At 41.2% G+C, this 12,475-nt stretch overlaps 1 protein-coding gene across 1 annotated transcript in view; it reads left to right on the forward strand.

The window, feature by feature from the left end:
• The first annotated feature begins 1,317 nt into the window (after positions 1-1,317).
• Positions 1,318-12,475, forward strand: part of LEMD3 (LEM domain containing 3) — a 71,743-nt gene continuing 60,585 nt past the window's right edge. Inside the window, exon 1 of the mRNA XM_006066446.4 lies at positions 1,318-2,901. Within this exon, the coding sequence (XP_006066508.2) occupies positions 1,374-2,901 (1,528 nt within the window). The 5' untranslated portion in view covers positions 1,318-1,373. The remainder of the gene's footprint in view (positions 2,902-12,475) is intronic.

Consider the following 12,475-nt stretch of genomic DNA (forward strand, 5'->3'; position numbering starts at 1 on the left):
GATTCCAGCTTGTGCTTCTTCCAGTCCAGCGTTTCTCATGATGTACTCTGCATATAAGTTAAATAAGCAGGGTGAAAGTATACAGCCTTGACGTCCTCCTTTTCCTGTTTGGAACCAGTCTGTTGTTCCATGTCCAGTTCTAACTGTTGCTTCCTGACCTGCATATAGGTTTCTCAAGAGGCAGGTCAGGTGCTAGGGTTTGAGTATTCAAGAAGTGTCAATCTGCCAGGGTTAGAGGAAAAGGGAAATGTTCTTTACCAAAAAGGGCAAATTTCATCTCTCTCAGAATCATTTCCTATTCTGTAAATGAGAGGGTTGGATATCCAGGTCTTAAGTGATTCCGTTTTTTGACTGTGTATGGTTTCTTCTCTTCTGCCACTACTCTCATGTGAAAATATTCATCTCACACTGTCTTAGCTTTGCAATGCATTAAATTAGTTTGACAAGTATCTACCGAATTTCTACTCTCAGGCACTAATGGGGTGAATGAAGCAAAGTTCCTCTGCTCATAAAACCTACAGTTCAAAGGCACAAGACAATAAATAAATAGGAAGACAAATGCATAAAATAATCATTAATAATAAACAAATAACTGTAGGTTGGAAAGGTTCCAAGAAGAAAATAAGCAAGATGGAACGTTTTTGTTTCTTCAGTCATATAATGTGATTGGCTCTTTCAATTCACCAAATGACGACCTATCAAGGTTATCAGATTTTAAAAGCGAAAAAATAATGATACCTTACAACTAACTCGGGAATCAATAAGCATTACTCTTGAAGAAAATTGTATTGGGGCTGGTTTACTCTGTATCTTTTCCTTGAAGCATTAGAGGAGCTGCTTCTCAAAATGAGCCGCGAGAGGAACTTTTTTTTTTTTTTGGTGAGTCAAGCGGAAAGACAAAGTGAAAAGAGAACCAGGGCTCAGGGAAATTTGCCAATCACCTTGCCATCAAGATTTCTTTAAGTCTCTGGGCTCCCCTTGGCAGCGGGAATCTGGATGAAAAGAAAATTAATGCCAAGAACTTCAAGGCAGATTTCCCTTCAATTATTACTGCCCGGTGGCAGGAACCTGGAAAGAAGAGGTCAAGGTGTGGCTTGGCAAGAGGCAACTCCCGGGAAAGGCGCTGAGAAGGGCAGGGCGGAGAACAGACGGAGAAGGAGACACCCCGAGATGCAAGCGCAGAAAAACTTTCGGCCGCTGAAGCCGCGCGCGGCTCAGGTGGCCCTTTCCCGCTCAGGTGAGCTCCTCCCGTGCCTCCCATTGGCCAAGGCGCCCGTGGCGCTGGGAGGGCGACGCAGCCCGGTCTAGTTCAGGGTCTAGGGCAGCGCGTCACTTCCGGTAGCGCGGAGCTTGTAAAACACCCTGGAGAGAAAATGGCGGCGGCAGCGGCTTCGGCGCCTCAGCAGCTCTCGGATGAGGAGCTTTTCTCTCAGCTCCGCCGTTACGGCCTATCTCCTGGCCCAGTGACGGAGAGCACCCGCCCGGTCTACCTCAAGAAGCTGAAGAAGCTTCGAGAGGAAGAGCAGCAGCAGCACCGGTCCGGGGGCCGCGGCACCAAGACGCGGAACAGTAATAACAATAACACGGCAGCCGCCACGGTCGCCGCCGCCGGACCAGCGGCGGCGGCCGTGGGGATGGGGGTCCGGCCGGTCTCCAGCGACCTCTCCTACTTACGGACTCCTGGGGGCCTGGGCCGGGTTTCGGCTTCGGGTCCGGAGACCCCCTTGGGAGGGCCTGGGGGCGCCTCGGCCACCCTCACGGCTGGCAGCAAAGTACTGCTGGGCTTCAGCTCGGACGAGTCGGACGTGGAGGCCAGTCCCCGGGACCAGGCCGGCGGCGGCGGCGGCGGGAGGAAAGACCGGGCTCCGCTCCAGTATCGCGGGCTCAAACCGCCGTCGGCGCCCCTGGCCGCCAGCGAGGTGACTAACAGCAACTCGGCCGAGCGGAGGAAGCCCCACTCGTGGTGGGGGGCCAGGAGGCCGGCGGCCCCCGAGCTGCAGAGCCCGTCGGGGAGAGATGGGGCGGCGGACGACGAGGAGCAGGAGGGGGAAGACGGCGAGGACAGGGACCCGGAGGCCGAGGAGCCGCTGTGGTCCGGCCGGACCGTGAATGGCAGCCGGCTTCTGCCCTACAGTTGCCGGGAAAACTATTCGGACTCGGAGGAAGAGGAGGACGACGACGTGGCCTCCAGCAGACAGGTATTGAAGGACGACACCCTTTCTCGGCATCGGCCCAGGCGGGGCCACAGTAAGCCTCTCTCGCCGCTGCCTGCGAAATCGGCCGGCGGCCGGCTGGAGACCTCAGTTCAGGGAGGGGGAGGAATCGCGATGAATGACAGGGCGGCGGCCGCCGGGAGTCTAGACAGAAGCCGAAACCTCGAGGAGTCGGCGGCGGCGGCGGAGCAGGGAGGAGGGTGTGATCCGCTGGACTCCAGCCCCATTCCTAGATACCGCGTTAACGCTAAGAAACTAACCCCTCTCCTGCCGCCGCCACTCGCGGACATGGACTCAACCCTGGATTCGTCCACAGGCTCCCTTCTTAAAACCAATAATCATATCGGCGGCGGGGCCTTTGGCGTGGACTCCCCCAGGATTTTTCCCAACAGCCTCCCTCCCAGCGCGGCGGTGGCCGCCTCGAGTTCACTCAGGATCAATCACTCCAATCATACAGGCTCCAATCATACCTACCTGAAGAACACATACAACAAACCGAAGCTTTCCGAACCCGAGGAGGAACTTCTCCAACAATTTAAACGGGAGGAGGTGTCCCCCACGGGGGGTTTCAGTGCCCACTATTTGTCCATGTTTCTCTTAACTGCTGCCTGCCTATTTTTCCTCATTTTGGGACTGACTTACCTAGGCATGAGAGGGACAGGAGTATCCGAGGATGGAGGACTCGGCAGTAAGTATTCAACCCCGTGGTGAAGGCAACAAAGGGAATGCTGTTAGTGGCCGGCTCTAGCCGCACTGGGCATTTTACCCGAGGTGACTTCAACCTGCAAGCACATGGTTTAATAGTGCAACACAACACATTGAGGGCATTCGTGTCATCTTTCTTTAAGAAAGAATATGGTTATCGTGATAAGAACGATAACCCTGTGGCTGGTTTTAAGATTTTTCTGTATGATGTATTGGGGAATTCAAAACATCTTCTAAAAGAACAAAATATTATAAGCAAGCCTGTTAGTAGAGAGCATTTAAAATGTGTGACTTAAATTTTCTTTGGGCCTTAAGTAGTAACCATATGTGGAGATACCAGTCCAATTACTCAAAATTTGAAGTTATTTTGACTGTTCAGGAATCATAAAGGCAGTGGGTTTTTTTGTTTTTTTCAAATTGAGTTGTTCTGAAAGGCAGTGTAAGATCTCTTGAAACTGTAGTTAAATATTTTGTAATGTTGCAGTGTTATATTTTGTAGGATTAAGTATATGTGTAGGTATCTCTAATTTCTTAAAGTGAATGAATGCAGAAAGTCAGAAGGCATGCTTCTAAACTGATTGATTTCCTAGCCCAGAGCAGCTCCACTTCCACCAGTGGAAAAAAGTAGTGGAATGGCAGTGCAGGGGTTTGCAGTCACCTTAATTTGGATTGGTTTCCAGGCCCTGCCTTTTGCTTTGCTGAATGGCTGTGGGCAGTCACATTCACTCATTCATTAAGCCAGCATCATCTGTATTGAGCACTCAGGATACAGCAGTGGTTAAGTCAAGGTGTCCCTGCCCTTCAACACAGGAAGAAGATGAATACTGATCACTTTATGTTCTATGAAGGATATAAGGATGGTGTAATTGGTGTACTGTACTATAGACAGGGCTCTACTATATAGGGCTTCCCTCATAGCTCAGTTGGTAAATCATCTGCCTGCAATGCAGGAGACCTGGGTTCGATTCCTGGGTCGAGAAGATCCCCTGGAGAAGGAAATGGCAACCCACTCCAGTATTCTTGCCTGGAGAATCCCATGGACAGAGGAGCCTGACAGGCTACAGTCTTCGGGATCGCAAGAGTCGAATACAACTTAGCGACTACACCACCACTGTAGACATGGTGATGGTGGGAACTTTGTGAAATGAGACCTGAAGCAGGACAAGACAACAGCCTTGTATTAGACAGGAGAGCATTCTGGGCAGAGGTTACAAGAGGAGGAGGAAAGGCCTTGAATTGAGCAAGGGGGAGTGAGCTAGAGTGTGAGCTTCCCGGACATAATCTGTAAAATGATGCTAATCTGGATTAGAATGATGCCTGGGAAGATTAAAAGAAAGTAAATTTAGTAAGATGTACTTCAGATGTACTTTAAAGAAATTAGAGATATCTACATGTATACTTCGGTGAAGGCAATGGCAACCCACTCCAGTACTCTTGGCTGGAAAATCCCATAGACAGAGGAGCCTGGTGGACTGCAGTCCATGGGGGTGCTAAGAGTCGGACACAACTGAGCGACTTCACTTTCACTTTTCACTTTGATGCATTGGAGAAGGAGATGGCAACCCACTCCAGTGTTCTTGCCTGGAGAATCCCAGGGACGGGGGAGCCTCATGGGCTGCCGTCTATGGGGATCGCACAGAGTCGGACAGGACTGAAGCGACTTAGCAGCAGCAGCAGCAGCAGCACACATAATACTACAAAATGTAACATTTTGTTAGATTCAGCAGTACATCTAGAAAGATGTACTGCTGAATAGGTAAGTTCTCAATGTTAGGTCCTTCTCCCCTGTAGCACACCCCCTGAAACTTTCTACCCTTTTCACTCAACATGAATTCACTGTCATGGTTTGTATTTATAAAATTGACTTCCTAGTTCAAAATAATTAGTTTTATTTCAAAATAGTCAAAAGATGCAGTTAGCAGACTTAAAGAGTGTAGTGAAAATAGTGTAAGCCTCTGTTTGGATATAGTCAATTCTAAGATAGTCAAATAATAGATTATGATAGTCCTTAACTATAGAGGGATTAGAAGAGGACTGAAATCCAGCACTCACGTTATGGTGCCCTGGAAGCAAAAGGGATATATATATAGTGTCCTACCCCAGATATTACAGAGAGAGACAAGAAATAAAGTCTAGTATCTAGAAGTTACACTAGTAAAAATCACATAAATGACATTACCTATGAGCAGTACCTATCTGCATGCTTGTTTCTGCAATGGAACTGGTCTGTTCTGTGAACTGGCCCTTTTTTAAGAAATAAAGGGTTTGCAGGTATTATTGCTGAATCTGCCCAGCAAACACAGAGGCAGATGGTGTCATCCTCACTTTATAGGTGAGGACAGTGAGACTCAAAGAAGCTAAGAAATGTACCCACAGTTAAACAGCTAGTGAGTGACAGGACTAAGATTTGGTGTCAGATTTTTTTTTTCAACTATTATGCCCATCCTACTTGGGGTATTATTTATAGAGAGCTTTCTAAATTAGAGGATAGTTTTATTAGAATTAAGAAAATAATTGACTACTTGGTAGGATTTCATACAGAATTACACAATTCTCAACTAAGGTGACTTGCACATCTTTCTTGTCACTGTTAAGATGAATGACTAATAATTTCTTAGGCATGAAAATTTTAAATGGACTAGAAAGGGATAGGATTGCTAGGGCTTAGGTAACCGCCAATCACTTTCACCAGTGTGGAAGGAAGGAAATTATAAAGTAGTTTGCACTTTAATAAGTGGTAAATGTAAGGTAGCCCGGGGGATGGAAAGAACAGTAGCTAAGAGACAGAGAATCCAGGTCTTAGGACTTGTCAAAATGACCTTAATCAAGTTAACCCTGAGCCTTGTTTTCTTACATATTAAATGGGAGAAACAGTTTCTTCTGTATGTCACAGTTGTGAGGATCAAATGACATAGTTTGTAAACAAATGTAAAGTGATATTCAAAAGTTTGGACAGCAGTTGTATTCCTGGTATACTACAGTATATATGTGAAGAGAAATGGTTGTCATTTTTTTTATATTTATTAGAGTATTTCTTGCCTATTCAACATTTAATTTTTACTGAATTCTGTGAAATACATATTGTAGATATTGATATAGAAATTTGAGTCAAAATGTGATGAATCCTTAAATGTATTATATACTTGACCTACTGTATATCCTGGTAGAAAGAAGGTGCCTGTTAGTTCAGTTAGTGTGCACACCTAACGGTGAATAACTTCACTCCCTGTATTTATGTATTCTGAATCCTTTGTCACAGTATAATGGTTAGTCAGTGCTTAACTGTAGGTTTCATTGATCAACCAGTGTGCTTATGGAAATAGTTTACTTTGAGTAATAATTTTACCAGAAGATTGTAAGTTAAATGTGAGAGGAAGCTTTAGTGAGCTTTTATTACTTATCTTTTAAATTATGTATAAAACATGTAGTAGATTAGCCCTTTTCTTTAAAAACTTATCAGTACCCTAGTTTTAGTAATTAAGTTACTATGAGTCTCTGCTTTCTCATATGTAAAATTCGGGGGTTGCCATAGATAATGTCTGTGTTCTTTCCAGCTCTAAGTTTAAAGATTCTGATTTTGAACTGCCTTACCAAAACAACTCAAGGATCAGCTTGAAGTCACATTAGATCATGACAACCCACCAAAAGAAAATAGAAAGGCAGAACAGATTAACTTTCTTAGGCTCATATGATCATTATTTAAAAGTTGTTTTTCAGTTACAAGAGACATGATTTTCGTAGAAAATTTGAACTGATATCTATGAAACAAAAAATGAATCAGTATTGTATGCCTCACCCCCTAGTCTCATACTCAACCCTGGCATAAGTTCAAATAATAAATTAGAACTTTCTTAATGCTTTGCATGTAAATATCAATATATGCATACATATGTACATGAGTGTGTGCGCACAGACATTTTCATTGAACAGTAGAGTGCCTGTTATGTGCCAAGCAATATTTTAAGCTGCAGGGATATGTGGAGAACAAGGCAGATGAAATGTCTCCTCTCCTAGAGTTTACATTCTAGGGGGGTTGGGGAGATGGACACATGAATAAATGATAGTTTCAGTTAGTGATAGTTGCTAACGTGAGAATAATGATAGTAACTTGAAGGCCATAGAAGTGACATCATACTGTACATATTCTTCAGCTTATTTTTTCACTTAATATTGTATCATGGTTAACTTTCCTTATATTAAGCTTAAGTACAAAGCCATAATTTAAAAATCTCACACTTCACTTGTCCCTTTCTAATCCTTTGCTGCTGCTTAGTCACCAAATTGTGTCCGTCTCTTTTGCGACCCCATGAACTGTAGCCCACTAGGCTTTTTTGTCCTTGGGATTTCTCAGGCAAGAAGACTGAGTGGGTTGCCGTTTCCTTTTCCATCTAATCCTATAAAAATGCTAAAATCTCTGCCATCCTGAAAATGCTATTTAACCCTGTTCTGTAGCTCTTACTCCTTCTCAGCCAAGATTAATGTCTCTTTCCTCCCCTACCATTCACTCAGCCCCCATCTAGTTTTTTTGTTTTTGTTTTTGTTTTTGCTTCACACCCTCTTCAGCATTTATTATTTGTAAACTTTAAAAAAAAATTATTTATGTATTTTTGACCATGCTAGGTCTTTGCTGCTATGGCATCTTCTTCTAGTTGCAGCGATCAGGGGTTGCTCATTGCAGTGGCTTCTCTTGTGGAGCACTGTTCCTAGGGCGTATGGGCTTCAGTGGTTGCAGCGCACAGGCTCAGTAATTACATCTCTTGGGCTTAATTGCTTTGTGTTTGTGGAATCCTCCCAGACCAGAGATCGAACCTGTGTCCCCTGCGTCCGAAGACTGATTCTCATTCTCTGTGCCACAAAGAAGTCCTAGTTTAGCTTTCTTTACCATCCATTCCCTCTGTAACCTCACTGTTTGCCTCAGTTACTCAGTTGTCAAATCCAAAAGGTTTAAAGTTCACCTCTTTGATACATTCAATACATCTACAATTCACTTTTCATGAAACTGTCTCCTTCCCAAACTTCTGTATCACCACTCTTGCCTACTTTTCATTTATTTGTCTTATATTTTAAACATTGGTGGTCTTATTCTTTTGCAGTTTGCCTAGTTAGTTTCTCCTGGCTAATACCTCCTAATTTTATATTTTTTGCCTTAGATTTCTCTCTTCTGGGTTCTTGACTTAATCATTTATTAGAGAGTTTTTTTCTGGATGTACCAGAAGTAACAACAGCATCTGTCCTTGTCAGCTTTCATTCTTTTACTTTGTTTCTCCTGCTTTGTTCCCTGTTTTAGTTAACATTTATATTTAATAACATGGTACATTTCCATCCACCCAGAACTTAAAGCTAAAAATCTTAAATTTGCCTCCATTCTTTCCTTTCCTCCATCTTGCTTCCAAACTCAAATCACAGTCTAACTTGTTACCAAATCCTGAAGTTCTACCTCCTACCTATCTTTTGAATTAGTCTCTCTCTCCTCATTCCCCACTGTCTTTCCTGAACTGTTCTAGCAGTTTCCTAATAGTTGTCTATGCTTCTGGACTATAGCTTTTCCAGTCAATTTCTCAGTGCCAGAGGATTATTTTTAAAAAAAAGTAATATTTCATTCATGCTTAAAATTACTCAATGGCTTTCCCTTACTCGTTAGATCAAATCTAAACTTCTTGGCTAAACTGTTCATGATCTAAGTATTCCTGCTTTTTCTTACTTCATTTCCTAATAGTCCCTCTTATCACACTTTACTTTCTGGAAAACTGGAACTTTCTGGAACACTACTTGATATTCACTGACTGTCATGAGGTTTTTGTGCCTTTGTGCATGTTATTCCCTTCTTTGAAAAGGTTGTTTCTTCTTAATAACTGCTGTTCATTCTTAAAAGTCTCACCTCTGCCTACTCTTGACTCCCTATCCTTTTTATCCTGGAGTTTGGCTCATCATTTGCTGCTCAAATAAGATCTTTCCCATTCTTCATATCATTTATTTCAGCATTTATAATTGTGTACGCCCACTGTGCCACATAGATTACAGCTCCTTGAGGTAATGTTTCTACAGGAGGAATTGAGTACACTGGTAAAGAGCACAGGCTTTTCACTCAGTTCTGTGTTTGAATCCCTCCTCTCTCGCTTGACCACAGGGTCATGAGCCTGGTTGACTGAGAGAACAGTAATACCATTGACGGGGATTCAGTTCAGTTCAGTCGCTCAGTCGTGTCCGACTCTTTGTGACCCCATGAATTGCAGCACGCCTAGGCCTCCCTGTCCATCACCAACTCCTGGAGTTTACTCAAACTCATGTCCATCGAGTTGCTGATGCCATCCAGCCATCTCATCCTCTGTCATCCCCTTCTCCTCCTGCCCCCAATCCCTCCTGGCATCAGGGTCTTTTCCAATGAATCAACTCTTCGCATGAGGTGGCCAAAGTATTGGAGTTTCAGCTTTAGCATCAGTCCTTCCAAAGAATACCCAGGACTGATCTCCTTTAGAATGGACTGGTTGGATCTCCTTGCAGTCCAAGGGACTCTCAAGAGTCTTCTCCAACACCACACTTCAAAAGCATCAATTCTTCGGCGCTCAGCCTTCTTCACAGTCCAACTCTCACATCCATACATGACCACCGGAAAAACCATAGCCTTGACTAGACAGACCTTTGTTAGCAAAGTAATGTCTCTGCTTTTGAATATGCTGTCTAGGTTGGTCATAACTTTCCTTCCAAGGAGTAAGCGTCTTTTAATTTCATGGCTGCACTCACCATCTGCAGTGATTTTGGAGCCCCCCAAAATAAAGTCAGACACTGTTTCCTCATCTATTTGCCATGAAGTGATGGGACCAGATGCCATGATCTTCGTTTTCTGAATGTTGAGCTTTAAGCCAACTTTTTCACTCTCCTCTTTCATTTTCATCAAGAGGCTTTTTAGTTCCTCTTCACTTTCTGCCATAGGGTGGTGGTATCTGCATATCTGAGGTTATTGATATTTCTCTTGGCAATCTTGATTCCAGCTTCTGCTTCTTCCAGCCCAGCGTTTCTCATGATGTACTCTGCATATAAGTTAAATAAGCAGGGTGACAGTGTACAGTCTTGATGGGGATTAGAGATGCTGAAAAAGGATTTTGGGGGGGAAAGGTGGCATAGAGAAAATTAGTTTATTTGAAGCTTATTTTTTGAGTTATTCAAGTGGAAATAACCAGTAGGCTATTGTAGTTACACAATTGGAATAAAGATGAGAGAGTGGTACATAATGTGAAAGTAAAGTGGTGTTTATTAAAGGAATAGATAACTTTTTAATATTTGTTTTTTTTAATATGGGTTTTTCTTTTTCAAGACAAAATCAAGTGCTACAAAGGGTACCGTAGTTTTTTTTAATTATATTTTTACTTTTTCAGCAGTTTGACTAGCCAAAATATCTAAAACTGTATCTGTAATAAAATAGGTATAAAGAATTTTGAAAATTATTTGTTGCTCTCATTCTTGAAGAATGAAAGCTGAGTGAGCTTGAAGTTTTTAAAAGTTGACCACTTTGTATGAAAAAAATTCTTAAACTTCCAAGAACATTCATGGGAAAACCAGGGGTTTGTATACTTGAGTTTGATGATTTGAGAAATTAAAATCTACTATATAAAATGTCTTTTATCTGAAAATTATCTCTAGCATAATTTAAAATAAAAATCATCAGAAAACTTGTAAATTCCCTATGAATATATTCATGGAGTCTAGTTTGAAATACTGGCATAAATATCAGGGCTTGGATCATTAAGAAAGAAACCTGGGTTTGAATTTGGGCCTTTCCTCCTCTTAGCTTTTTTATTGAAGGCAAGTTGCTGAACCACTTTAAACCTCAATTTTCTCGCCTGTAAAATAGAGTTGTGAGAATTAAATGAAATAATGCCTGTAAAGTAGTTGGCTCAGTACATGACACATAGTAATAATAATAATAGCTAATCCTTAATGTAGCACTTTGTGCCAGGCACTGAACCTAAACAATTATAATTGTTATGTAATCTTTATGATGCAGGTATTTATCTGATTTTGTAGATAGGGAAACTGAGACACAGAAGTTACATAATTTGCCTGGGGTCATGAGTGCAGAGGCAGTGTTTAGACCCAGATAGTGGCCCTTAACCACTCTGCTAGATTGTCTTTTAATGTGTGTAAGTACATAAAGGCTCTGTATATGTCCTCTACTATTGTTTTTATCTAGACAGTTATCAAAGATGTGGATAGGTGAAGCAGCTTAATACATGAAATCCTAGAGTGCCAAGGGTAATCTGTGAAACAACTTTGTTAGGACAAGAAATTACAAATTTTTACTCACTTGACATTTAGGAATGATGTGGAACCATTTATCCTTACTTAGATTTTAGATTAATCAATTCACTGATGTATAAGGAGGGCAGTCTGCTGCAGTATAATACAAGTTACATAATATGTAAAACCATAAGTATATGATACTATTTCTAATTCTTGAAAGATTGACCTAGTTTCAAAAGTGGTGGGGAAAGTGGTCCTCTGATTGGTATTACCACTTTAAAACTTATGTTTTCCATTGTTCATTTTCAAGATGTAAAAGTCTTTTAAGTATAATACATTTGTTCTCTCATTTTTGCACCTTTTAAAAGAGCTTTGTATGTATTTTCCTATGCTTATAATTTATTTCAGTGGGAATGAAGCATTCTAAAATTTCCGGAATTTTTAAAAAATTAGATATTTTCATTATTTCTCAGTAGAGTTATGAAGTCTTAAAATAACTTCTTGCTGAGAAGTATTTTATTTAAATGAAAGGAACCTTTGACCAAAGAGGTTATAACATCAGTGCAAAGAGATATTTATCTAGTTTATAAGAGTTTAAAACTGAAGTAATCTTTAAAATATATGGTAGGCAAGTAATAGTAGCTTCTTTATGAAAAGTATATTACTAATGGTATATCTTTATTTTTTATCCTGTATTAAGTATACATGCAGAATTGCTACTGTTTAATTTGGGAACCAAGCCCATACTAATTGTATAAATTATTATAACAGTTATTGTCTCATAGCTTTAGATTTTGACTTTCATACTCAGAATTTATTTTTAACAGATTTTAAAGTGAACCGGTAGCAGTGTATTTGGATTTTGCTGTTTTAAGAATGTATGTTTTAACCTGAATCTCACAAGTGGTAGTTTAAAAAACAAAACAAAACTTGATCTAGTTAATATTCTTCATTAATATCACTCTGAAAAATAGTTTTTAAGAGGGAGGTGTTTAGGTTTTAGTTTTTATCGAACATTTTTATGGTTAGGTTTTACATGTTTTATCTTATTCTTTTGAAAATACATTTCTAAGGAATTACCTTTTTAAAAGGATTATAAAAATTTATACTAGCAGGTAATAATATCTGAAAATAAAGTAACAAGTCTATCATATAGAAACCATCATTATTACTTTTACAAGGTCTTAATTGTTTTTCTTTATTCTAGAGGTATAGATTTTAAGGAGGCTTCCCAGGTGGCTCAGTGGTAAAGAACCACCCTGCCTATACAGGAGATGCAGGAGAGCAAGTTGCATCTCTGGGTTCAGATAGAGGATATG

Source organism: Bubalus bubalis, chromosome 4 (genome assembly GCF_019923935.1).
Source record: "Bubalus bubalis isolate 160015118507 breed Murrah chromosome 4, NDDB_SH_1, whole genome shotgun sequence".
Taxonomy (NCBI): Eukaryota; Metazoa; Chordata; class Mammalia; order Artiodactyla; family Bovidae; genus Bubalus; species Bubalus bubalis.